Source organism: Clarias gariepinus, chromosome 1 (genome assembly GCF_024256425.1).
Source record: "Clarias gariepinus isolate MV-2021 ecotype Netherlands chromosome 1, CGAR_prim_01v2, whole genome shotgun sequence".
Taxonomy (NCBI): domain Eukaryota; kingdom Metazoa; phylum Chordata; class Actinopteri; order Siluriformes; family Clariidae; genus Clarias; species Clarias gariepinus.
Window position 1 is genome coordinate 27,630,519 of NC_071100.1, and position 27,711 is coordinate 27,658,229.

The window sequence follows — 27,711 nt, forward strand, 5'->3', positions numbered from 1 at the left end:
AATACAGATACAGTTTCCACCGCCCTGAGGAGAGCTAACTGTGACAAACCACTCTTGGAGGTGAAATCTCAGTAAGCAAAGTGCACTGAATAGAAGGCAGGGTAAAGCCTTTTTAACTAATTTGAGCAACAGTTACTTTTCCTACAGTACTGTACATTTCTTAAAAGTGACACAGTACAATCATCTTGTTCGATATTAGACAACTATCTGAAATATATTTACTTTTCTTGTAATTATGTTGTTTAATTTTAATGGACTGTATTCAGAGTTAAGTAAAGGGGTCTAAGGAGCCATTCCCACACTCACATTATCTTTGCAGAACTGTCCCCAATTTATTTATATTTATTTATTTGTTTTTACATTTTTATTACAAACTAATCCTGAATTGTCAGGAATATAATAAGAACGGACACAATTTACCTACCAAATGTTTAAAGTACCTATTACACTTTGCAATTCGGTATGAATTGTGAAGAACTGCTATGATTTCTCACCCATTTACAGTGTCCTGGATGGCCATGTTAATAATTGTGGATAAATGTGACTACTGAAGCTATGAATCTGATGCAGCCTACCAAAATAAACATCACCATATGCACTGTAGTATACATTAGAGAATACTGTTTAGTAGTTGAATGCATGGTTGTGCTTGGTTAGATGCAAACTATCATTGAATGACAAATATCTGGTGCATGGTAGATGCAAAAATGATCTGTACACACAAGAACTTAATAGAATATACACACAAGAACTGTATATATATAAAGCATGCATACTGTACAGTACATATAAAGAATACTATTTAGTACTTATTTGTGCAGTGGTGTACGTGCACATTTCAAATTTAAAAATCTAGTTTTTTTTATTCGTCAGTCTGATATACAGTGAAATGCTTACACCACTGTTTGTGACCTAAAAAGTAAAAAAAAAAAAAGAGAGAGAGAGGCAAAATGGCAATAAAAAAGAATGTAAAATATAAACTTTACAATATAATTTGTTATAATAAAATAAAGTATAAAGTAAAAATATGTAAAAATGTAAAAAGTGTAAACTGTATAAATAAACTGTATAAAGTATACAGGAATGTGTAATGTGTGCAATGTGCAAACAGCATCAGTATGGGTGGCCATGGCGTGTAAAATGAGATGATGAGCAGCAGTGGTATTGTCCATACCATAGTGTAGTATTTATACTAGTCCTCATCTATACTGTATATAGGCAGGCCGGAAATGTACAGCTATTATGTTCTGTGTACTGCAGTTCTGTGCAGTGTGCAAATGTCCAATGTTCAAGTGTTCAGCATGGTTGATTTTGGTGTGCTCCAACACGTGTGAAGGAAATATACTGTGACAAGTCCAGTCAGTTTGGTCCTTTGTCCAGTTCTGGTTTAAAAGTCGTACAGTATAGCCTGCGAGGAGAAACTTCCCCTTGTTTCTCTTTGTTAGCCTGTGGAGAAGCTTCTTCCTTCAGGCTATTTAATGAAATTGCCTTGCCCCCTGTTTTTACTAGTGCTTCAGTAGTAATTTAGAGCTGTCCACTTCAACACTAAACAAGGAATTTGCATATTTTTGGACTTTACAATCCATTATAAAGACACAAACTATGCACAAAATGCTACAATCCACTTTAAGGTAACTTAAGTAATTTCTTTTTTTTTTTTAGCCAGCTAGATTTTTCCCTAACTAATGCCAGGCTGTACTGAACTCTCATGAACTTTCTGACTATCTCCCCATGATTATCTATTAATTCAAGATTGCACCAATTTGGGATCAAAATTCAGAGATGTGGGGAAAAAAACAAGTAGTGAGGATTTAAACCAGGTGTAACTACAGACGAATACTGTTTATTGTTATGTGAGAGCTATGCATGCAGGTCGGAGTTATGCAGGATTCAGACTTTGGACTTAAGCCTATTAATCTTGCTCAATGAAAAGCATTGAATTCAACCTTGAACGCTTGAACTACAAATGTGTGATTTCCAAAATATTTAAAGATTGCTTCCAGATCTAGATGTATAATATTTACCACAAATTAATTAAGTGTTTGTAAGAAAGAGAGTAATCAATCGATCATTTCCTTGTTTTTTCCCTAGGCATATTCCTGGCTTCAGAAAGAAATGGGGCCAGAAACAGATCCAGTCATCATTGTTCGCTTTATTGGTTCCTCTGACCTCTCTACAGACCTCCGCAACCTCCTACAAAGTATTTGTGAGCAGATTGCGATAAACTATCACTGCTTAATCAAATACCTACCAAACAAGACTGAGGAAATGAGAGAATTGTTAATTGACCTCCTGGGGGAGTCATCCTTCCAACGACCGCTGGTGATCATTCTAGATTCCTTGGAACAGCTGTCAGATGCAGATGAGGCACGTAAGCTGTGGTGGTTGCCGATCCACCTTCCTTGTACAGTTCGCATTGTGGTTTCAACATTGCCTAACAAACATGGTATACTACAGAAGTTACGTTACTTGATTCATGACGAGGATTGCTATGTAGAATTGACACAAAGAGACCGTAAAGCATGTAGCCAGACACTCAAACAGCAACTTCTAAGTGTCAAACGAAAAGTAACCTCAGGCCAACAAATATATGTAAATGAGGCACTGGCTAAATGTACACTGCCCATGTTTGTCAACCTTATCTATCATGAGGTGGTACACTGGCGATCACACAAAGATGTTGATGAAAAGTCCCTTTGTTCAACAGTACATGAAAGCATAGAACATCTCTTCATTTCCATTGAAAATAAGCTGGGGTCTCACTTTGTCTTTCGTGCACTGGGATACATTACAATGGCACGTGTAGGGTTGACAGAAGTGGAACTGGAAGATATACTATCTTTGGACAATAGTGTACTTGGAGACATCATGGTCAGCTCAAATCTAAAGAGTCCATTGCGAATCTCCTATCATCTCATTGCTCAACTAAGGGAAGAGCTGGAGGGTTACTTGGTGGAGCGTCAGGTACGAAATGTAACCCTGATGGTGTGGGCAAACAGGCATCTGCATCTCATTGCACAAAAGCTTTATCTCAGTAATGAAGAAGATGTGCATCAAATGCATAGCCTTTTAGCTGAGTATTTTCTTGGGGTGTGGGCAGGTGGGAGAAAAAAGATTTTTCACTGTGACAACAATCATTTTGTCTCATTAAACATCTCTCAGCATCGGAACCCTCACAACCAACAAAGCCTTCATGGCCATGACAAAGCGTCAACTGACAAATATTCTTATGATCGGCAGACACCAGAACAGCCCTGGGTGTTCCAGTGCAACCTACTCGAGCCAGACATCTTTTTTGTCAATCATCGAAAAATGACAGAACTGTTATTTCATTTGACAAGAAGTGGGCGTACAGATGACCTCATGTACGGTGTCATCATGAACTTTAGTTGGCTATATACGATGATAAAGATTGGACAGTTTGACAAGGCTTTAAGTGATATTGACCTGGCCTACAGCTACTCACAGGAAAAGGAGCTCAAATTCCTTGCAGGCACACTACGAAGTATAAAGGTTAAAGTAATCAAGAACCCTGCCTCACTGTCTGCTGAGCTTCAGCAAAGACTTCTTCCTGTGGTCACATCCCTTCCCAAACTCCGACATCTTTTATTAGAGTGTGACAAGGATGGACCCAAATACTGCTCCATAGTGCCGCTTCACTCTTCCATGGATGTTACATACAGTCCTGAGAGACTACCACTGTGCTCTAGTTACATGCAGATTGTTGAGATTCTACCCACGTTGGCTCCCAACATTGTCATTGCAGCTCTTGAGGATGGCTCTGTCAGTACATGGGATGTAGAGAGCAGACAGCTGCTGAGACAGATTGACACAGCAAAGTCAGTTGTGCTTGGTGTTAGGCTCACCACAGATGAAAAGTACCTTGTGGTCGCTACAACAAAGAACACGCTACTAATTTATGACAACCATAAATCCTGTTTGTTGTCAGAGGTAGAAGTCAAAGGCTCAAAGCATTGTGGCATCACTGGTGGTGTGGCATTCATCAATGGATTTACATTATCCAGTCCCCATGCCTTAGCCTGGCTGGAGGCCAGTAAAGATGTCAATGTTATTGATCTGCAGTATGGCTGGCCCTTGTACCAGTTCCATTGCTGGTACGAAGTAACCTGTGTCGAATGCTCCCCAGATGGCATGTATGCTTTCTGTGGTCAGTATTTAAATACTACCACCATATTTCACCTAGGAAGTGGGGATAAGCTTTCAACAGTCACCTCTGAGTTTTCTGGTGGATTTGTTAAATCCATCCTGGTTCTAGACACAATCCATCAAATGGTGATGATTGACAATGAAGGTAGTCTTTCTGTCTGGAACACCAAAGATATCACTAATCCCAGGCTTATGGAGGACTATGATTGCAGAGGGGATGACAGTGAGGTAGTAGGTATAGAATTATCTGAGGATCAGAAATCAGTACTTATTTGCAAAGCCAGAAGCATTGAGGTACTTGATACCAAGGTTTGGAAGATGGTAGAGAAGTTTAAGGCCAAGCGTAGTGAGAGATTTGTGGCTGCTGTTCTATCAAAGAATGGCCAAAGTATTGTAGCATCAATGGAGAATACTTCATCAATATTTGTGTGGAGAAGAGACAGTGGGCAATGCATGGCTAGTTTAATAGAGATATCTGGAGCCATCGTCAAGTTGATCAAGTCAACACACCATAACTTGCTTTTGTCTGTAGCCAGCAGTGGGGTTCTCTCAGTTTGGGACATTGATATCATAACAGCAATGTCAAACATTGACAAAACAGGAAAACGAATCCAAAGTATACAGCTGTCAGGGAGAGAAGACTTTGTCTACACAATGGATGGATCTGAAGCCATCCATAAATGGAACTTCAGCACAGGTTTTATTGAGATGGTGTTTAAACATGAAGGCCTTGTGGAGAACTGTGTTTTGACTACATCAGGTGACCTTATGGTCACATCTGATGATAAATGTAGCCAGTACATCTGGCAGACTGGCACAGGTGAAAATATTTTCCGGATCAATGGCCAAAAAATATCCCAACTACTTATTACCCATAATGACCAGTTTGTGGTTTCTCTCTGTGAACAAAATGCTTCACGTGTATGGAGGCTTGCTACTGGACAGAAAGTGTGCAACATCCTGGTAACGCTCCAGCATGCACTCATCACCACAGCCAACACTTTCCTGGTTGGTACAACTAAAAACAAGCTGTTGGCTGTCAGCTTGTGGTCTGGCAGTGTTTCCAAGAAGTTTGTCTGTGATGATGGAATCACAATCACAAATTTTAAACTCATTCCAGATAGTCCAGACTATGTTGTCTTCATCACATCCACAGAGACTGTTTTCATATGGAGTGTAGCAGATGAGTCTGTCTGCAGAAGGGTGCAACTGCCAAGCAACTTCTTGAAGAACCTGGAAGACTTTCAAGTCTCACCAAATGGAAAATTGGGAATTGTATCAAAAGGTGATGACAACATTAATGTTCTAGATTTACACAGTGGTAAACTCCGCTTAGTCCATGCTGCAGGCTTAATATGGAGGCAAAAGCTATCAAGAGATGGAAGGTACCTGGTCTACATTTGTTTCCGAAATTGTGATGAAGATGATGATGCAGGTGTAGTTTCCAGTTTAATTGTCATGAGACTTGCTGATGGAAAGAGTATTGGTACCTGTTCTCTCTATAAGACACCAACCTACTTGTGCCTATCACAACGAGCACTGAACATCATTATTGGCTTTGAGGACGGTAGCATTGGGTCCTACACAGTAGTGGACCGTGTGGATGCGGCCCTCAAAATCAAGATTGCCACCTCCAACAGCCGGCAGATTGTTAACAATGCCTCACAGAAAATACGACCCAAGTGCAGCACCAATGCCTTCAAGACTATTGCTGATTGCATGTGGAGGGAATCAACTGAAGTTTTCTCACGAGATAGCCCCATCAATGTCTCTGACAGTGGGGAGCCTGAAACAACAACACCAACTAAAAAGACTGAAGTAGTACAATGAGAATTCTTCAGGAGGTTAGTGTTATAGAAGAATGGGACCAGATTTGGATGCATTTGATTCTTGTTTACAGCAACCTTGTGATTCAGTTGCACAAATCAGTCCTCTGGGTACTACACAGTTGATACTGGCCAATTACTATCACGCTGCAGTTGTATTTAGTCAGGTCACCTTCCTTCTGTTGTCTTTCATTTGGTGACCTGTCATACTATAGGTTATATCTCTCTCTATATATATACACATTGTTTTATTCAAATCAAGCCATAACATTATTTTATACAGAAACATAGAAACGTTATATATTTGTAGCCATAACACATATTTGCTTTTTTTTTTTTTTTTTTATAAACGTTTAGTCATCTCAGTTTATTAATGTACTCAGAACTGTATCAAAGATTCAACTAGTGTATGCGTGTACATATCTATTTTGGCTGCTGCAATTTGTGCAACTCCTTAACAAAGTTATGTTGTGCTTAATGCAATCAAAGAGAGTGCCTGGATTTTAAGAAATTTTCTTATAAACAAAAAGTTTAAAAGATGCAGGGAATTTCTAAAACAAAACCTTGATATAGATATTCATAAATACAATAAACATGCTACAATAACAAACAATAATTATCAAATGAGATTCATTCAGAATTGCCAGTCATCACAGAAGAATGATTTCAGGATAATTATATATTATTGATGAGGCTGTTTATATTATGTTACTGCATTTATTGTATTAAACTGAATAGAAGGATTAAATGGAAAATATCACTAGCTGAAATTCTTGCATATTGTTAGTTGGAATATACTGTTATTGAGTATTTAACATCGTGTGTAGCATCTGACAAGGAGTATAAACGCCTTAAAAGTGGTGTCATAAGTTATGCCAAGTTTTGTTTGTTGCTGTTTTTCATGTCAATAGTAAGGCATTGTGGGAACGCGTGATAGTAGAAAAAATACATTTCTAGTATTTCCATGTTATAGATTACTTACATAGAAAAAAATAGATATATGTATTTAAAAACAAGATTATGAGAAGCCAGTTTTAAGGGGTTGCACTTTATTTGGGACAGTTGTTTATCACAACTGACATACAGTAAATCAAGAACACAATGACACAAATATTAATTTACAAACTGTTGGTTGAGTACGGTGAATGAAGTTTTTAATTTTTACCTTTGGTTAGAAGTATATTCTGGCATGCTTAATAAAATGATCAGCCATGCCCCATTTACAGTATCCTCTCCATATCTTCAAGGGCTATTCCGACAAATTGTATGTTTACTTCTGAAACTGTTGAGAAATTGCCCATTTACAAGTAATAACCTGTAGCATTATTCAGGGCTGACATATTTCACCCCTCAAAGTACAAATTTTCAGAATATTAGAAATATTATATATAGTGTGCCAAAGTTGTTCTTTTCTTGTATTAATTTATTTGTTTATAAATGAATTATGCTTTGTGACTTAATTGAACATTATTCCATATGGGTCTATTGTACCACCCAGTGTGACCCAACGTTAACTGTAAAAGACGAAATATCTTTGATAAGCCCATGTTGTACCCAAAAATCCCAGAGTATATCTGAATGTGTCACTATGTGAGCAGAAGGTGACATATTGTATGTTATGTGACATGAAAGACTTAATTACATACATGTTTGCAGAACATGGTGGCATACTGGCAATGAATGTTGATTGTATTGTTTGTATAGTCAGCACTGAAATCCCTGTTTAGAGATTTATATATTTTCATAAATGTTGTACTTACATTTTGTTACAAAGTTGTTTAAAAAGAAAAAAACTAATGTCTGAAGCAATATGAAATAGTGTGTATGCCTTGTTTGTATGAAACATTTTAATGTAATAAAATGGTTCTCTTAAAATGGTTCTCCTAATTCAGTTCCTATGATCTTGTCACATGTTTTACTAGCCTGCAGTACATAAAAAACTAACATATCTGCATACATGCTAATACATGTTCTATTTACTTTAGTTCCAATTACAGAATATATATCAAATTATGTTTATTAAATTTATATTCCCTTGTGCCTGGATTTCACAGATTTACATTAATACATATTAATAGACATAATTAATTAAACAAGGCCTGGGCTTGGAGTAAGGTATTTTTCCTGATCGTCTAGATTCTCCATGGCTAGTGTGGATCTAGGAGTGGCCAAACAAGTTCTGCCCAATATAAACAGCAACTACAATGGATGATGCTTAAGAAGACCCACCTATTACTATTAATAGCAGCCATAATGCAAAAGGCACGACAATATCTGCCTTTTATTATTAATAGCAAACACAATAGAAAAGGCCCCGTAGCACCACCTATCATTATGATAACTATGTCACAGCTCTATGAAAAGGCTTTTTGAAGTCATGGTAACAAAATGCATATGACTTAATCTCCATGTAGATGCTGATAGCAAATATTTTAGCATTACAGGCAATACATTCATGCATATACTTCCATTACTATTTACACAGTTGATAACTGGGTCACAAGCCTGTGACTAACAATTTTAGACTACAAACATCAATCTTTATCTTTAATACAAGTAATACCCCTTTCAGCTCCTGACAAGTTCAAAAGCCTCAATCTCTACCTTGATTCCACCATTATAGATTCAATGACTCACTCTTTCACACATTTTGCATGCCGCTCATTTTGTACTGTGTAGCGGAAGGTCTGGAGCCTATCCTGGGGGACTTAGGGCACAAGGAGGGGTACCTCCTGGTCATGGTGCCATTCTGTTCCAGAGTAGACAAGCACACACACACTCACTCACACACTACAAGGAATTAGAAAACTGGAGGAAACCCCTCGACTCCGGAGACCCGTGTACGTTTAAGAAAGCTGTTACTCATAAGGGATAAAGAAAAATATTCTATTGGATATAGGAAGCACTATGCCTTCATTTTGAATTCTTTTTAAAAATGCCACCCATAAATAAAAATACATGAATGGACAACCATAAAGGCATACACTTCTGATTTTTAAGAGTATGACTTAAAAACATAATTATTATTTATGCAGTACTGTATATATTCAATAAGTACATTATTATTCATTTAAAGATCTGACACTTTCATGCACAATAGGACTATAATTAAACTTAAAGCACTGAAGTTGAAGGTGTGGTGGTGTTTACCTATGGCGTTTACCAAGCCAACATTTTTTTTCAACTAAGTTTGAGAAAGATCATGGCAAACATTTTAAGGCGTTTGTTGATTTTAATAATTGATTGTGTTTTTTTTTAATCATTATTTGCTCTGTAACTGTATCTTTTTTGCAGTGGAATATTACTTAGTTTTTGGTGCAAGTGCAGCTTGACCTGATTCGTATCTTGTGCATGATGTTGGCTGATCTGAGAGATTTCAAGTTGAAAAGAGAAGTATGTAGGAAAACTTTATTCTTTCTAAAAGTATGTATATGTATAAGGCAAATAGGGAAAAACTGCTTTTTTTTTTAAGAGTTATCTTTCCAGACACACACACACACACACACACACACACATATACACTTACCATAGACTACGGTAAGCTATCTTGTTTCTTGGTTTTGAGCCAGCTCTTTAGTCATCATCCTTAAGTGTCAGATGGATTGTATTACTGTGGAAAAGAACAGAAAAAAATCATCTCAAATAACAAGTATAAGATGCCTCAAGAACAAGCCAGGCATCAACTGTACTAACACCGTTGTCCCATAGGTACAGACTAGAAAGGAGTCATGTTTAGGGGATTTCTGTGTTGAATATTTGACCAAGAGAACATTTTAAGTCAGGAATAAAACAGCACAGGGTGTGCTGTAATAGGTAAATAATCAATGACAGGGTGGTGTAATATGGCTCAGTGTAAGGAGGAAAAACGTTTTATTCTTCTTACTCCACTGGAATTTCCAAATGGTTGATATTGTTTTTATTATTAAGGAAAATATTATTGTAATGTCTTTTTATAGTCAAATTTAATGGTGTTACTTATGATTATCACTTACGTTATGGCACTTTGTCTTGTTAGTAAGACACCTCAGACTCCTTCCATAAATGGTAAATAAATATCTCCATACAGAACCATACACTATATGAATGACTAGATGTTTTCCATTTTTTTAAAAGTGACACATTATTTTAAATGTGTCTGTAGTATACACTGATCAAACATAACATTAACACTGCCGCCAGCTGATAGAAATAACATTGATTATCAGTTGTATCACAGTAAACTGGAGACAGGATCATGAGCACCAAAGGCTTATTTATGCCTATGTGGGCCAAAGGTCAACCCACCCGGTCCGATTCCCCTAAAAAGTCAACGTTGGGCACAACAGAGAGATATCAGAACACCCAGTGTATCTGCATAAGTCTGCATGCATGGGGTCCACAGAAAGAGTTTAAGGTTGTTGACCTGGCCTCCAAACTCCCTAGATCCCAATCCAATCAAGCATCCATGGAATGCACCGGACAAACAAGTCGGATTAATGAACACCCATGAAACCCAAAAGATCCACTGCCAATGTCCTGGTGCCAGACACTACAGCACACACCCAGAAGCCCTGTGTAGACACTCAAGGTGGTTTAAATGTTATGGCTGATCTTTGTATGTTCCTGTGAATCCACTGAATGAGCTGTGATCTGTACAACAGATTAGCACAAAGATATAAACCTCTGATTTGTCTTGCAGTGGCACTACTTTCAGATCATCACCATTATAGAAAATGTATCAACATCTTGTGACTAATTAGGTTCGAGAATTCGGCAGCACAGAAGTATAATATCCTGTGTGAACATTTTGTAATTGTTTAATAAAGGATGACACTGTTCTATGAATAACACTATAGCCTAAGGGTCGCATAGCTAAGTGGAACACAAATATAATTTTCCAATTATATCCCTTGATTCACAGTAAAGTGACACTGTGACACACGCGATACAAAGATCTTACCCTACATACAATATTCTTTCAACAGTTTTATATATACATACTAATAAAAAAGAGACAAAGTATTAATAAGCAAAAGTGGAGCAAAGCCTTAAAATGAAAGTATTGCCACCTGCACAACCAATAGCTAATCTTATCATAATCAAAGTAAAGTTGCAGCTTATGATTCTGCTTTGCATCTTAAATACTGTTGTATTATTCATAACTACAATTAATTATTTAATGTCTTCTGTAAAACTTATAAGAACCATGTATTTACAAGAGTAATAACCATAGGTATAAACAACGGCCAGGTGGAAAGGACAGAAACAATGAAATACTGGGTCTGCCCTGGAACCTGGCAGAAACGGACCAGTAATAAAATTGAAAGCTAAATATGAACACGGCACTATACTTTAGTTTTATTATACAGTACATCTTTAAGATAACATGTGCAGGTGGTCGTTCTTTTTAAATTTTAGGTATGCTTATAAGTGCACCTTTATATTTAATTACTGCTTACATCTATTACAGTTACACTAAAATATATTGTAATTTTGATTTTAAATCAAGTAGTCCTTTACACTAAAAAGACACCTAATATGCTATATCTCAATTAAATTATTTATTACCCAGTAAAACATTTATTTTTAACTTGACCTTTTTAAACTTAACATAAGGAGGTCATTTATTTTAATTGTTATTGCCTTAATACCCCTTTCCTGATACCCTTTTATTTTTCCAAAAATCCAAACCACTTATTATGGCTATTCACAATTGTTTACTGTGTCCTAGTGAATCATTGGCTAATTTACCAACTTTTACTAAGAAGAATTTAAGGGGATACTCAGAATAATTGAATATTTTCTTGTTAAGAAAAGCATTTGTATTAATATTTCCACTATTTGGCCTGAGGGTGACCTAAGACAATTTGGACCTACATACCTAACCTGGCAGACCTGGTAGTGCTGAGGATTGAAACGACAACCTTCCAATCAGTAACCCGGTGCCTTAGCCCTCTGAGCTACAAATGCCCCAGTAATTACCCATGTAATTGGTTAAAGACAGATAAGTGAAAGTCAATAGTTGTAGGACACCTACGAAGAACACCTAATCTAGCTGTTCCTGATATAATAACAAATGTACAGTGGTGACGGAAAGAATTAAGGCAATAATTTCTAATTAGTTCTAGTCGATCTGGCTAAAGCGTTGTGCTAATAAACAAAAAAACTTGCCATGGGACAATGGTGTTCCGCTTCTGGAGCCACGGCCTGGGTCCTCTCCTGAACTACTGTAGACCTAAGAGAAAACTGGTGGACAATGGGGAAAAGGCAGTATCAGTTAAAAATCCATCTGACATGATCATCAGTGAACAAACAAAAAGGCTTGGATAGCAAGTGAGACTGGAGTACACCACAAGAAATAATTCCCAACTGGATAAAGCAGATGTTGAAGAATATTGCACTAAATATTAATTGTTAATAGCAAATTTCATTGCATTAAATTACAAATTATTCTTAACATCTATATTCCCATTATTTTAAAAAAAATAGAATCTCATTACAACATAGAATGTACTCCTGATAGCTCCAGATTTAGCCTTGCTATTATAATATCCTCTGCTCTTCTTGGAAGCTATTTCACAAGATTTTAAAGAATGCCTACAGGCATTTGTGGTCATTCAGCCACAAAAGAATTAGTGAGGTCAGGCACCGATGTTAGGTGAGGAGAGCTGGCATGTAGTCACCATTCCAGTTCATCCCAAAGGTGTTCTGTGAGGTTGCAGGCTGGGCTCTCAAAAGGCCCTAGAGTTCTTCCACACCAACATTGTCACATCATGTGTTTTTTGACCTCGATTTGTGAACAGGGGCATTACTGGAATAGGTTTGGGACACTTAGTTCCAGTCAAGGGTAATCTTAATGTTACAAAGACATTATAGACAATTGTGTGTTTCTTACTGTTTGGTGAAGACCCACATATGGTCGTTATGTCATGGTGTCCACAAACCTTTGTCCGGCATATGTAGACAACAGATAAAGAAAATGTTTAAGAGATATTGAGTTGTAGAGGTTTAGTCCAGGATAATCTGACCATCTACCAGTTGACAAAACACAGGAAAGGCTAACTGCACTGGTACTCCTACATGGAAACTCCACAGTCAAGTACTGAGTAATCAAGGAAACTGGGGGAAAAAACCTAACCGGGAAAGATAGGCTTCCAGTTTGTCCATGTCATTTTTCAATGTTATGCTGTCTTACTTCAAACAATAACAATTAAAATAGCAAATATTCATACTTCTTTATGAGTGTTGATACTAAAATTGGTATACGTTTCTAGAAGTATATGACCTATAAAAACTGTTGCTTAAATTAAAAAGCAAGCATGTCAAATTCATGCTGCAATATCTTAACAATTTTGTATTTTAGAATAATACACTTTTCCAGGTCTTTTCATATGAAATCTATATGAAAAATATCATATAATCAATCATCAATGATCATATGAAAGGTTACATCTGAATAACAATTAAAATCACTGAAGGATTTGAATTCAAAAAAGTTTTGGACATTAAATAAAAGGGCATGAAATTGTATTTAGCAAATGTAATTCTTTTTATCTTATAAAAATATAAATGTATATGTACTGTATACTTACAAAAAAATAATACAGTACTTGGATCGGGAGATAAGAAGCATTAAGTATTATGAAAAATGGTGTTATATGATCCTATCTGAAAATTCACTTTTTTACCTAGGTGAGACTTTTTAGAACCAATACCATGTTTTGGCCATAAGCCTTAACGAGCCAGAGTTCTGAAATTGCTCATTCAGTAATGATATGATTTTACATTAAGTTTTTAATGGTTTTAACAAAATGATAAGCATTTTAATATCCATTTAGGAGTTTAACCTAGTAACCCAGCGTAAGTATCTATCCAATGACAGAAACTTCGAAGCACTTATTGTAAGTCACTCTGGATAAGAGTGCCTGCCAAATGCATTTAATGTAAATGTAAATCTAGGAACCTCTGTACGATCTGGACCATCATATTTCACACTGTTTTTCTCAATGCAATTTGGAAACGCCAATCAGCCTAACCTGCATGTTTTTGTACTGTGGGAGGAAACCGGATTACGTGGAGGAAACCCACCAAGCATGGGGAGAACATGCAAACTCCAAGCACACTGACACGAGACAGGAATCAAACCCTGACCCTGGAGGTGCAAGGCCACAGTGACAACCACTCCACCATTTTAATAAGGTTGTCCCATTCTCAGAGATTTTGACTGTGAATGCTGAAATATTTGATCAATCTGGTGTTATACAGTTGTGTTTGTTTTTGTTTGTTTGTTTTGTACCATATGTGGAGAAGTTTAACTCCACATATAAATATTAAATAACTCGTTTTAGCTCCTGGTCAGGGTTCAGAGTTGAGACCTGACTCCTATCTGAAAGTCAAATATGCGCCATAGGAGAGTTGACACACCGGGACCTTCCCTTCTCTCCTGCAAGCAGGAAACACACACACTCTCACACACACACACACACACAGGCAGAGTCAGACGCCCAAAGCTGCCCTTGTATCAACAAACTCCACTGCCATGCTCGTTTGTTTAAGGAGAAGCCTCTGGAGTGCTTCATGTCTCATTTTTCCTACTTGGTATACGACAGTTTGGGGAAATAAATGAAAACTGGAGTTATCGGTGGAAATACGGCACCTGCGGCAAACACTTGCCACACCTTCAGCCCTGTAACAGGTAAACGCTTTATATCGGTGTGTATGTGTGTGTTTGTAAGGGCTACAGCGGGGAGACTTTGGGAAGATTTCCCAGGAATGTTCTGGAAATGTAATGTATTTTTTATTATTATATGTTTTTTTAAAAAAAAAAAAAGGTACTAAAACTCTGTGGTTTTGCGTTTCTAAGGCGACACTTCCTCACCTGTTGCTCTCGGCGGTTAACGCTGTGATAAAGTGCAGTTTTGTTTTCACGCTTTGCTTAGAAACAGGAAACCTTTCCTCACGTAGAGCTAGTCTGTGGTGCAAACCTTGGATTCATTTTTTCCAGTCTTTGTGTTGTTTCTTATTTCTTTTCGCGTCGTGTATTTACACTATTGTGCACAGAACGGTGAAGAAGATATAACACTGGTTATAAACTAGTAAAAGCGGTTAGACCTGAACTGAAATCTACTTAGAAAGTGAGTGAGATGTTGCACAGGCGGCTACGGGTGTTTCATTAAACAGGTTCATAGTGAAAAGTAAAAATAATATAGCCTGCAGGAGGACCACAAGTGCTATGTTACAGTGGATTTCACAAAATATTACCTCTTAACTAATGTTTTGACCCCCCCTAACAGTTTGCTAAGAGCTTGGTCTGCTGCTCTTCCTTTATTATAGATACCTACAGTAGTATTAGCAGTGTTAACCTGTATCCTGTATAAAAGGCTGATCTGAGATGTAGATGATGGTGTGTATTTGTACAGTGAAAAAGGAACTGAGCAGTTACTGTACGCTAAATGAAGTTCGTCAGGCTGTTTACTGTCAAAGGCTTTGTTTACAGTCTCGTAGGTAATGAGGTGTGGTCACCACGACCACAATGCTCATATCATGAAAGTGGAATTCGGCTTAAAGATGATGGTTATTGTGTTTCTGTAAACCTTCACGTGAGTATGGGTGTGACCTGGACGTCGACAGCAGGGAAAACCTGCTTCTGACGCCATTCTAGCAAACACACTTGTACTCTGCTTCTAATTATAATCTAGGCTATGATACGCCATTTACGCCTATTAGTTGTTTGGTGTTCTACGTTTCATTTCAGGTGTAAAACGGAAAAAGTGCAGACAATTGACAGTTGATTAGGCTTCTGTTTGTTTGTTTGTTTGTTTGTATGTCAACTATTCAACACCTTAATCAAACCTGATATTCACTATCATCCAGTAAGGTTTCAGTCAGCTTTAGGTACATTGACCGTTTGTATCAAAGTTGTTAATCTGGCTCCTTACTCAATGTGATCTTTGTAAGCTGATAGCCATGGCAATAATAAAAATATATCCTATATTTTGGGTGAAATATATAAATTAATAAGGTCTTTCATCTCAAACGGAAAAATAATAATAATTTGGCCTTTCCTGGTTGTGCAACATCATTGGCAGCTACAGAGACTAGAATAAATATATTATCTTTATTGATCTGAGTTATCATTGAGTTCAATATATAGAGAGCTAAGAATTAAAAAATAAGGATAGGTTACTTTTCTATTGTTAATTTAAAGGCACCTGTAAATGTAATCCAGGAAAAAGTGTAGGGATAATATAAAATAAACGTTTTTCACCAGCTGAATTTGAGTGATGAGAGCAAGAAACACGCAAAATATATATGTACATAGGAAACCTAGGGAGTGACTAATCAAATACAGACAAATGTCTTTCTCTGCCCTCCTTTTTTCCAGACTAAACTTGGCGATGTCGGCAGTGTGCATGCGGTATTTTGCATAAAAGCTTTTTTTGAGACTTGTGGCTTACTTTAGAAATTTCTTTTTACTTGTATTCTGATCTTGGGAATTAAACAAGGAGATCAGCATGTCCACCATCATCTCCACATCACATAAACCTGTCTGTTACATCCATTTTGTCCCTGCAGCTTAAAATATGCTGGTGTAACCAAATCAGTCTCACTTATAGTAATACTACTGTCTATTTTTAATAAATGATAAAGGGACCTTTTTAAGTGTGTTTTGTTGATTCATGCTGCAACACATCCAGTATGCAAATGCAAATCAAATGAAGTTGAGTCACCAAATTTGATTCACATGTTAGGCCGAGGATCTAGTTTTGTGCTCGAGTTAACAAACCAACAAGGAAGTCAGGATCATAGACATAGATGAATTCATTGTCAAACATTTATAAGGACAGAGTGAGGTTCTTCTTGCTTAACCAACTTAAAGACATAACATATTAGAGAAATAGAACATATGTGACCCATCACATCAAATCAGGTATTAAATTCACATTTTGGATGAACAGGTTTTGCACAGTTTTAGATTCCTGGTTCCTGGTGCAGGTTCATTCATGAGGAGGGCCTCGGGGAAAACGTATATATGTATAATAAAAATTATAGGATATTTACCTGAGCATCCCATTATGTAATAAGAAAAGGGGAACCCTCAGTCTCATTTTGACACCATGATTTTCCTGCTACACCTAAAATTACCTTTACCAGCAACGTAGATATATAGCAAAAACAAAAATGTTTAGGATTAACAATTTCTCAATTCTGTTGAAGGCTTATATATTATGCTCAATATGATGGGTCACATATAACAAATACAAATTGAATATGTGTGCAATGTTTTAAAATAATAATATCACCTTAAAATGTTTTCTTTTGGAAAAGCAACCTGAGGGGCAAGTATTTTGGTAACAGCTGGGAATATTTATCGCTCCACAGATCCAGGGTTGCTGATTCAATTCAAATTCAAATTCCTGAGATTTGGACAGTGTTGGGGTTGAGTTCCTGTGTATGTTTTCCCTCTGTCTGTGTTGTTGTCCTCAGGGTTTCCCAGAAGGCTGCAATTATGATAATATATAATTAGATAATATATGCATAGCTGAGAATTTGATGTTGAGGTAATTTAAAAAATTGGCAGACATCCTCTTAATGAGATCATTTATGCCATTATTTAGTGTTAGCCTAGATTAATATATTTGAATACAAAATGGTGCAAAAATTGGAATTGCAGGACGTGTCAAAATTTTACCACAATGTGTTTTTTAAATTATTATTATTATTTAATCAAATCTTGCAGCCCTAGATACAGCACAACTCTCACCAGTTACTGTGGCTAAATGAATGAAAAGCAACCTGATGCCTTATCACAGATAGTTATATGGGAGTGCCTGAGAATTTAGGCTAAACAGATCAAATGCATCTTCGCTGTAACTTTGCAGCTTGGTAATGAGACCCAAAGGTTTGTTCGCCGCATGTTCAAAACTCACGCCTGGTTTGAGAGTTAGAGTTGAAATCAGTGAACCCTTTTGTGTATCAAATTTGCTGATGCTTACACAAAGCCTTGCTAATGAATGCCCTTTGTTTTGTATTTGTATATCAGCCTATTAGGTGGTGTGTGGTCCTTCTCTGGAGGCTCTGTAATATACACAGTTTCATCGTGAAAATTTACTATAGCAACCAACACCAGGGAAACAAACACCATATCTGCCCTGTGCACCTGTTTGATTTATAAAGCTTCAGTTCACTGGATTGAGTTGCAGCCACAAGCTAGAGACTACCCTCAACTGCAACTGACATCGACACACGGTTTAAGGAAAGATACACATGAGTACACACAGAGTGGGGGGTAAAAAGACAAAGATGAAAAAAACTCAGAAGACATTGGGGAGAAGGGTGGGCAAAAGACGTAAATAAGACATGATGGAGGAGTCAGACCAGTTTTGTTCACTTTTTTTTCAAAGCAAGAGTTTGCATGTTCTCCAGGTATCCAGGTTTCGTCCCTCAGTCCAAAGACAAGCAATGTAGGTTGATTAGCAGTTTAAAATTGGCCTTAGTGTGTTAATTGGATGTAAATGCATGTGCTTGTGCTCTGCAATGGACTGGTATGTCATTCAAGATATACTGTACCTCACCTTGTGACCTTTGACCTTTGAGAAGTTTCTTGAGATTTAGGCTCCGGGCTCCATATACGTAAAATAGACAGGGAATGGATGTTCTTGACGATACATATGGTGAAATAATACTATAGCAATAGTTATATCCTTTGTAGTTTAATAGTTTATACTTTAGTATTTTATATGGACTTTGCATGGAACAGCACAGTTTCCTTGTAACATTTCTTGGAAAACTAAAACTGCATCAACATGGACACAGAACAGGTTTAACCATGATGCAGTAAACTGGTTTATTTAATTATGTAACAGTACACAGCATTTCCTTTTGCATTGTGGCTTACAAACCTGTGGCCCTTTAAATGCACATCCCAAATAAGACATGATGTTAACTAAAATCATTAAACGTTAATGCTACAGTATACACTCTATAGAAGGTTTTGTGATGATTTCTACAGAGGTGGTGCTCTGTTTCTCAATTTCTTAACAATTATATTCTCCAATAATCAAAGAAGGGCACATTATTTCATACTGCAGAGAACACACACAATAGTTTCTGGTATCACCTATGGAATTCATGACACAAAATTAGAATTCAACAGTGTTGTGGTATAAAATGTGTTTAAATCAGCCAACTTTATATCAGCTTAAAACTAAATATACAAAAAGATATGTATAATTGATTGAGGAAGCTACATTAAATGTTTCCTTGAGCTGATGACTGATGCATTTTTTAACATACAGGTTTAAACCTGAGATTTCAACCTAATCTAATGTTAAATTCTAAAAAAAAAAATATATATATATATATATATATATATATATATATATATATATATATATTTATTTATTTATTTATTTTTTTTAACATTTATATTGTCTGGACATTTTTCAGGTTTCAGTTGTCCTGTGTCGATAATTTTGATTTGTCCTTCTGTAATCACAGCAAATCTGCCGAAGTTCAGGCATGCTTTGTGTTTGTAAAGTAGTACTCGCAAAAATTCCCCGCACTAGATATTGTTTTTTGCACCGTTCCATTTAAACTATAGCAACTGCCTGAAATATTGGACTGCCAGATCTCCTATGGGATTTGTTTATCATGCCCTTTGGTAATCCTCTGGTGTTCTAGTGATTGTATGTATGTGTTTGTGTGCGTGCGTCCCCCGTGTTCTCGCATTGTTAAGGGAGAATCGCTGCATGATTACCCGATCCGTTAAACATCCCTTAAACAACAATCCAAGCTCTTGTTCAAACAGCGTTTTAAAATGAATTAAACATTTTATATAAGCAAGCATGAACAAAGAAGCTATCTAGAACAGAAAGCTAGACGTCCACCACTCTGCTGAACTTAAAAACTCTTTCTACTTGTTGATTTACATTGAGGGAGAGCATTTGAATTTAATTTGGATTGTATTGCATTGGTATGAAAGAGGATTAGGGTCGCCTTAAAAATTTATCTAAAATATTTTTTTCTCAGAATTCTGACTTTAATCTCTGGATTCTGAGAACAAAAAAATAAGAATTCCAAAGAAAATAAGAGAATTCTGAGATCAAAGTCGGAACACTTAAAGTACAATAATGTATATAAATAATCCAAAGCCTTAGGTTTATAAGCTCAGTCACTCCCAGTCTTCACAGAATCTTGATTAATCTACATTTAAATAGTTAAATCTGACCCAAAAGGGTAATAATATTGTAGTAAAAGCTTTATAGCGTAATAGTCGTCTGGAATAGTCTACAGCATTTCTCAGAGTAAATAGCCTCCATAAAGCTGGCACATAAAGAAAAAAGGGTCTTGATTTCTCTCTATATATATATTCTAACTCTCTTTCCTTTCTTGCTCTCCATCTCTCTGGATGAGAATACGAAAATTGTCCATATGGCCTATATCATAATATCACGCCTCTGTCTTATTTTATTGCAACTGGTTTCAGTAAGGTTAAAACGCTGGTGAAAACTGAGAAAGAATGGTCCACTTCCTTGTTATGAGACGCTGCTGGAGGATGTCACATAAAAACAGCCATTTTACTGGACGTATTTTTATACAGACACAAGCACTTTATCTGTTTTGACTAAATCTAAAGCTTTTATGTTCCCTGAAAAGTACCTGGAAGATTGTGGAGTGTTTAAAAAGCACATATGGGCTGAGCAGAATGGAAGATGCCCAGCGTAGTTTTAGTTTTATGGCCAGCATGATGCAGTGTCTGGCCGCAGATGAGGAGGTGCACAGGTGCTGCAGTAATCCTACTGTAATAACTAGCTCATGCTACAGGCAGCCAGACATGTGCTACTACACATTGTCTGGGGTTTGTTTAATCATCACCTAGTTACAAACAGTTGTATGGTTTATGGGTTTATGGTAAATCTTTTCGTTTTTCGAAACAAGAAGAAGATAACCTGGGCCCGTATTCACAAAGCTTCTTAAGGCTAAAAATTGCTCCTAGTGACGAAATTCTAAGAAAATTCTTAGAATTTCCCCTTAAATTTATGACTGAATCTTAGTAAAGATAAAAATTATTCACGAAACATTTTAGACCTAAAAAAAAAAAGGGTTGAGTAGAGAGGAGACCTTTTAAAAGGCTTTACAGTTTCTAGCAGAGAACAAAATGGCGGAAAGAAGAAATATTCTCTAAACACTGAACGTAATCATAAAATGACACACTGCTTTTCTGTCCAATTTGGTTTTCTTGTTCTTTTACTTCCTTACATCCCTCTTGGATTGTTGGCTACATACCATCCAAAAGTGCAACTCAAATAGACTGTCCTGTAATCATGTAAATTGGTAAAAAAAAATTGCTATTTTGCTCCCATCAATCTGAAATAGATTACAAATAATGAAATCAGTATGATCAAAAAATTTAAGAACTTAAATATAGTAACTACTGTGTGGAAATCGGTTGCTTCATTAACATTTCGCTGTTTAATTACCTTTAAGATATTATGCCTATAACAGAAACTTTGCATAAAGTAGCCTGTAGTCCTGATTATACAATTTCTTTATATACAAACATTATTATTTCACTGTCTATTCTATTATCCATTCTATTATTTTATTATTTTTTATGTCTATTATATCCTGAAATGTGTTTTAAGCTAAGATAGGTGCTCTCTGAAAAAATTCTAAGAAGCTTTGTGAATACAGGCCCTGGGATTTAGGCTTTTTTTTCTCTTTAGTTTCTTTTTTTTTCTTTTCCCTAGAACCGTGCTGTAAAATGTGATACTTTGCCAACTATGGTTGTGTTTGTCTAGAAAAAGATTTACAACTTAAGGACCAAGAATGAACAAACCACCGTTTCCCACCAAGCATCAAGGAAGGAGAAACAACCAGCCGTGTCCTTGGTCTATCGGAGCCTGTCACAGGCTGCTCCATCAATTATTTACCTTTCATTTGGCCACAAAGAGCAGGAGAAATGGCATAGCCTGAAGGGTAAAGGCAAAAAAAGGTCAGCACATCTGCACCGATGTGTGTATACAATTGCCACGCAAAAGTGATACGGAGCCATCGGCAATGTCACACATGCAAGTTTGTCTGTTTACACTGGAGAGATTTGAGCCCTGTCATGAAGCGTCGAATTAATATTGGATGGCACCACCTCGGACTGAGAAGAGTAAAAGCAAGGTGGAGGTTATTTGATGTTTTTTTTTTTTTTTTTTTTTGCCCTTCCAATTCATTTCTTAGTGCATAAAAATACTGTGACTAATGGGTCAGATGCAATTGGACGTGTCTTCATGAATTCTGCCTTGGCAAGATGTAGACAGTGTTGTTGTCCTAACTGGGAACGTACAGTAGTGTTGTATTGTCTCTTTAGGCGCTGACAGAAGACTGTCCTGTTGCTGTTTTTCACATGTCAATGATGGAAACCTATAGGAGCTCTGTGCTACCCCTATTTACATATCTGTCATCCTTGCCTTGTCGTGTTATGAATCTGTTAACTATTAAAAGCATGATGAAATTTGCCAGGCCCTAACACATACCCTCCTGTGTCCCTTTTTCTGTCTAGCCCTGCTATCCAGCAGTCCAGATGGGGTGCAGATGCTGTAGCATGATAAAAAGGTAAGACTTAAAAAAAACAGAAGTATTCATCCTCGTTCAAGCCAAGTGACAAACGCTCGCTGTGCCATGCTGGAGTTTATAAATGTCAAGTCTGTCAGAGAGTAGAGTGGAGGAAGAAAAGGCTTTGAAAAGCTGTTATTACTCTAAATATTAGTTGTTGTCAGTCAACATATCAGCCATGCTAAAGGGATCTGAATAGCTACCACATTGCTTTTTTACTTTGTCTTGTGTTTATCGCGGAGGATCTCTTGTGGCAATACTATATCTAAACCACAAGCATCTGCTAATGCTCTTGAAAAGATTATCAAGAGCAAACCAGATACTAATGTCTCTTTGAAGAAAAAAAAAAAAAACATGTTTATGAAAGTCATACTGTGCTGACACAGTATATCTTTTATAACTCAAAGGATAGTAACTCAAAGGATAGTAAGCTAGGTTTAACTCTCTCCCTATGTCTAAAATGGCCAGGTAGAGCTTTGTCTGTGGATAAGATAAGATAAGATAAGATAAGATAAGATAAGATAAGATAAGATAGGTCTTTATTAATCCCGAAGGAAATTGTTTCTCGAGTGGCTGCATATTAAAAAAAAATACAAATACAATAGGATAGAAGAAGAAAAAAAGAGAAATAAAGTACAATATAAACGGATATAAATAGAATAAAAAATATATAGAAAAAACTAAAAAACTACAGACTGTACAGAAAGGTGCAGAATTGTCTCTTTTAGTGTTTTAGTCTTTTAATGATGCCAGGCTCAATGAGAGTGTCATTTTCCCAGTGGCGACCAATAATAATAGTTCACCCTGTTAGAACATTACTGCTGTGATAGTTCTGCCAATTATACAGGGTAGCTGAAAATTAACTAGGCAATATTTAATGGCTATAGAACTTGTAGTATCACTGGAGCATGGAAGTCCAGGGCTCTTATTCACAAAGCTTCTTAAGCCTAAAAGCTGCTTCTATTGACAAAATTTGAAGAAAATTCCTAGGAATAGGACATTCAACTTCCCCTTAAATTTAGGCCTAAATTTCAGTAAAAATAAAAATGATTCACAAAACATCTTAAAAATTGTTAAGAGCACAGAGGAGGACTTTTAAGAGGCTTAAGAGTTACAATAGCAGAGGACAAAATAGTGGAAAGAAGAAATATTTTCCAAAAATGAATGTTAAGCTAAAAGAAAACACTAATCTTCTGTCCAATTTGGTTTTCTTGTTCTTTTACTGCCTTCCATCTCTCTTGGATTGTTGGCTACATACTATCCAAAAGTGCAACTTAAATAGACTGTCCTGCAATCATGTAAATTGTAAAAGCTAAACCATTTTGCTCCAATTAATCTGAAATGTATCACAAGTAATAAAATCAGTACAGTAAATAAATCTAAGAGCTTAAATATAGTAACTACTGTGTGGAATTGGTTGCTTCAAAAGTAGACACATTTTTAACATTTGGCTGTTTAAATAATTTTAAGATATTTATATTAACATTTACAATTTCTTTATACTCAAATATTTATGATTTCACTGTCTGTTCTATTATCATGTACAGTATTTTATTTTCGCATTTCAAGGCCTTCACAGAGGTCAGAGGTTATTTTTTTTTATCAACCAATCGCAGTCATTGAATTGCTGCATCATCCCTAGCAACAGGGTCAAACACACCTCTACACTGAGATAAAGGTTTTTGTACGTTACTTACTCAGAGTTGCTCTAAGAAGTTTCCTAAAGCCATTTTAGTCTAGGACTCCCAGCTAGGACTTTTTAAGCTAAGATAGGAGCTCTCTGAGAGAATTCTGAGAAGCTTAGTGAATACGGGCCCAGATCTCACTCCATGTGATTTTTTATTCCCCCGCTGGGCCATGCCAAGGAGGAGGTGTATAGGACAAAGCCTTGCATATGGAGGACTCACACAAATGCCTCCCTTTAGAAGGCTGTGCATTCAATCCCTGGTCGTTTAAAGTAACTGGTTGACTCATTAAAATGTTAAAATGAGCTTTTATTTTCCTGTGTAATAAATACCAATTCATACCTAGTTACTTTTCACCCACCCTGTAGTACATATACAATGGAAGGTGTACATAATGCCCATAGTCACACTTTTGGGCTTACAGTAGCTGGTGAAAATGGATCGCCTCATGCAAATACCATACAAACGTGACCCAACACATGCAACCTTTGCTCTACTTTATTTTTTTTTAAACATGTTCCCCTCAGTCATTCATGTATATGTATGCATGTATACCTGTTTACTTTTTCGATACATTTAATATTTCATACAGGACTTTAATAAATCTTGGGTTATAGCATTTACAATATACGTGTGCAATCAGACAGGGTTACAACAGGGTTTAGTCTCGTGTCCAAGATGGAAGTCATATTCTGCTCTATCACAGTTACAAATAAAACAAAAGTACAGACATATTTGGCTAATTGCCCTGACAACTCATGGAAATGTCATTATTATGTGTCCTCAGGTTCCTGAAAAGAGACCGTTGGCTTATTCCTTAGATACCTTATTCATTTGTTTACAACATAGAAAAGACACAGATTTAAAAAAAAAAAAACTCATTTGGGTTCCTGGGTTTTGCACAAAAATAGAATGAAGCGAGAGTGACAAAGTTACCAGAAAAACTCATATTCTCCAGCACGCTCAGTAAAACCTAACAGCTCTTTTACTTATAAATCTGCATCTACTGTAACACTAATGTTTCAATGTTGCCTGTTTAGTTTATTACTCTTTAGTGACCTGTATAAAAGTTTATTTATGTGTCTAATAGCTCACAGTGTGCCAATAGACTACAGACGCAAACATAAAGGCAAGAATAAACAACTATTCATGCATAGAGATGAAGAGCAAGAGATTGTCATCGGCCATGTTCTGTGTCCTCACCACTGGCTGGCTGTGTCTGGCTCTAGGGAATAATCTGTCTCCTTCTCGCTCTCTATAGCTGAGTGGTTTTAGTTTTCTGTTGGTGGAGCGTGTGAAGGGCAGGAAGAGCTTTGCAGGAAATATCTGACAGCTCATATCACCATCCATAAATACACCCGGCTGCCTTCTACAACACACACACACACAGTTCCTCATCTCTCAGATTCGTACCTGGCTGTTAACAGGTGGAAAACTGCGCTGCTCAAAAATATGGCTTGTTTTGTAATTCGTACATGTAAAAAAAAACATAAAAAGCTGTTAGGTGTCAGAAACGGATCCAGCATTATGAAAGATTCCATAAAATGGGTTTATGAGGAAAAGAGATATACTGACACAACACTAGACTCATTGCAGAGGGCATTGCTGCGTCAGAGACTGTGTTTGCGTACCTGATGCAAATTTACTGTGCAGTCAAATCAACTGGCTTTGACTTATCAAGCTGTAGAAGAAGTCCAAGCCAAGCTTTTCTTTGCATTTTTTTTCTGTTTCGATAAAATGATGATTTCACTTTACGTTGTCTGTGAAGTCTGCATTTCAAATATTGTTGCTTATACATCTCTCTGATTCTGTTGTAGTCACATCGATGATCCTACAGATCCCCTGGAGGTCAACGGACTAAAACAGGATCCTTCTGCCAATTCCTTCGTCTCTTCCTACCAATCAGATGATGGGAAGAAACAAGGCTTTCAGAATTTGGGCTACACCAGCAGCAGTAACCTCAGCAAATCCGACATTGAAAACAATCACATAAACCAGGCCAGATCGACCTTACCCCAGACACAAGGGGGCAACTCTAGCCTCTATATTTTGCAGCCAGATGGTGGGGTCTCCCCCACCAATCCTCATTCTCCACCATTATCCACAGAAACTGGTAAACAAACAGAAAGGTTCCGAGACTCGGGCCTGGGAAATGGGTCCGATGGCTACTTGTACAGAGCAACTAAAGAAGATGAAGGAAGACAGGGAGCGGGGGACACGGCGGACGAGGAGAGCGTCATATCAGTTGACATCCATACCAGCAGCACCAGCCTGTCCTCATCTGACACCAAGCTTATAGACGAGAATTCAAGAGCAAATCAAAAAGACACTGAGGACACTGTGAGTGTCACAGACTCTATGGTGGAAGAAGCACTCGCTGCGTTGGAGGCGGCCACGGCAGGGGAGGAGTATGAGTAAAAACTGTCTCTCTCCACCTGTCACCATGCCCAGCCGGGTCTGACCGGAATGAACACCACACGTGGCCAAAAAAAATAAAAGAAAGAGAGATATATTTTCCTTATATACGTTTCATTCATCAAGGCTTTAATTGAAGGATTTTTTTCAAAATGAAGTTTTAAACAGACTCCTATTTGTTTACAGGTCATACTGTGTATAAACAGAATATATAATATGGATGTATTCTGCCAAGCATGTTGGTAGCATGGAGTGTATGGGCTGTTACTTTCTGAATCTTTCTCCCTGCCTTTTTACACAATCTATGCAAGTCCATACTACTGTGATAAGCATTGAATTATTTTGTTAAGTTGACAATCTGCAATGTTCTCCCTAACTTCATGATAATATGATCCTGGTAGGGCAGATAAACAGCTGTATCAAACGATCATGCAAATGTCCAATGGGATTATAAGCCACTGAAAAAAAAAGTCACAGTCATTCTGTTCTCTTCCTTCTTAAAAGTGTGAAGATAGGGCCAGTGCTTTGACCAGAAACTTTATTTTTTTCAATTTAAACTGATAAATCCAGTGCTGTCAACATCTCCCTTTTGCTTTATTTTGATCTTAATTGATCAGTTTATATAACATCCACTGATTGACATTTAGGTCTTGATTTCCTGGATTCCACTGCTACTGTATGTAAAGAAAGCTTCTTTTGACCTGAAGTTTTAGCAAGCATCTGGTTGACATGATTCAGAACGAATACTCGTTAGCTCTACCTCTCTAGTTACTTCAGTAGCTTTGGCTATTTCAAAATGGAAGAGTGGGTTCAAGTGACAAGTTTCCCTATTGCAGGATGCTGTATGCTGAGGAACGACACCTTCACTTAGAACAAATTACAGTACAGACTGCTATGATGTTATTTATGCAGCCGACTCAGCCGGGGCCAGTGACAGTAGTTGACCTACAAGTTGTGAGACTACGGTTAACTAAATGAGGCTTAAGATGTCATTGGGTGACTTGATGCGAAGAACATTGCAATGGCACAAA

General features: G+C 37.0%; 2 protein-coding genes across 2 annotated transcripts in view; both read left to right on the forward strand.

Annotated features, from left to right (window-relative positions):
• The window catches only part of LOC128544404 (NACHT and WD repeat domain-containing protein 2), a 54,676-nt gene extending 48,349 nt beyond the window's left edge, over positions 1–6,327 (forward strand). Inside the window, exon 8 of the mRNA XM_053514504.1 lies at positions 2,092–6,327. Within this exon, the coding sequence (XP_053370479.1) occupies positions 2,092–5,997 (3,906 nt within the window). The 3' untranslated portion in view covers positions 5,998–6,327. The remainder of the gene's footprint in view (positions 1–2,091) is intronic.
• An 8,126-nt stretch (positions 6,328–14,453) lies between these two features.
• On the forward strand, positions 14,454–27,489 carry zgc:194930 (uncharacterized protein LOC557813 homolog). Its single transcript, XM_053501144.1, has 3 exons — positions 14,454–14,667; positions 22,528–22,580; positions 26,083–27,489. The coding sequence occupies exons 2-3, from the start codon at positions 22,549–22,551 to the stop codon at positions 26,681–26,683; spliced, it is 633 nt and encodes a 210-aa protein (XP_053357119.1). The 5' UTR covers positions 14,454–14,667; positions 22,528–22,548; the 3' UTR covers positions 26,684–27,489.
• Positions 27,490–27,711: the final 222 nt, after the last annotated feature.

What these genes read in the sequence shown, in the direction of transcription:
- zgc:194930 (XM_053501144.1), top strand. Translation starts at nt 22,549, where the DNA reads ATGGGGTGCAGATGCTGTAGCATGATAAAAAG. An exon ending in TGCTGTAGCATGATAAAAAG is followed by an intron (nt 22,581 to 26,082) that starts GTAAGACTTAAA and finishes ATTCTGTTGTAG; the next exon opens with TCACATCGATGATCCTACAG.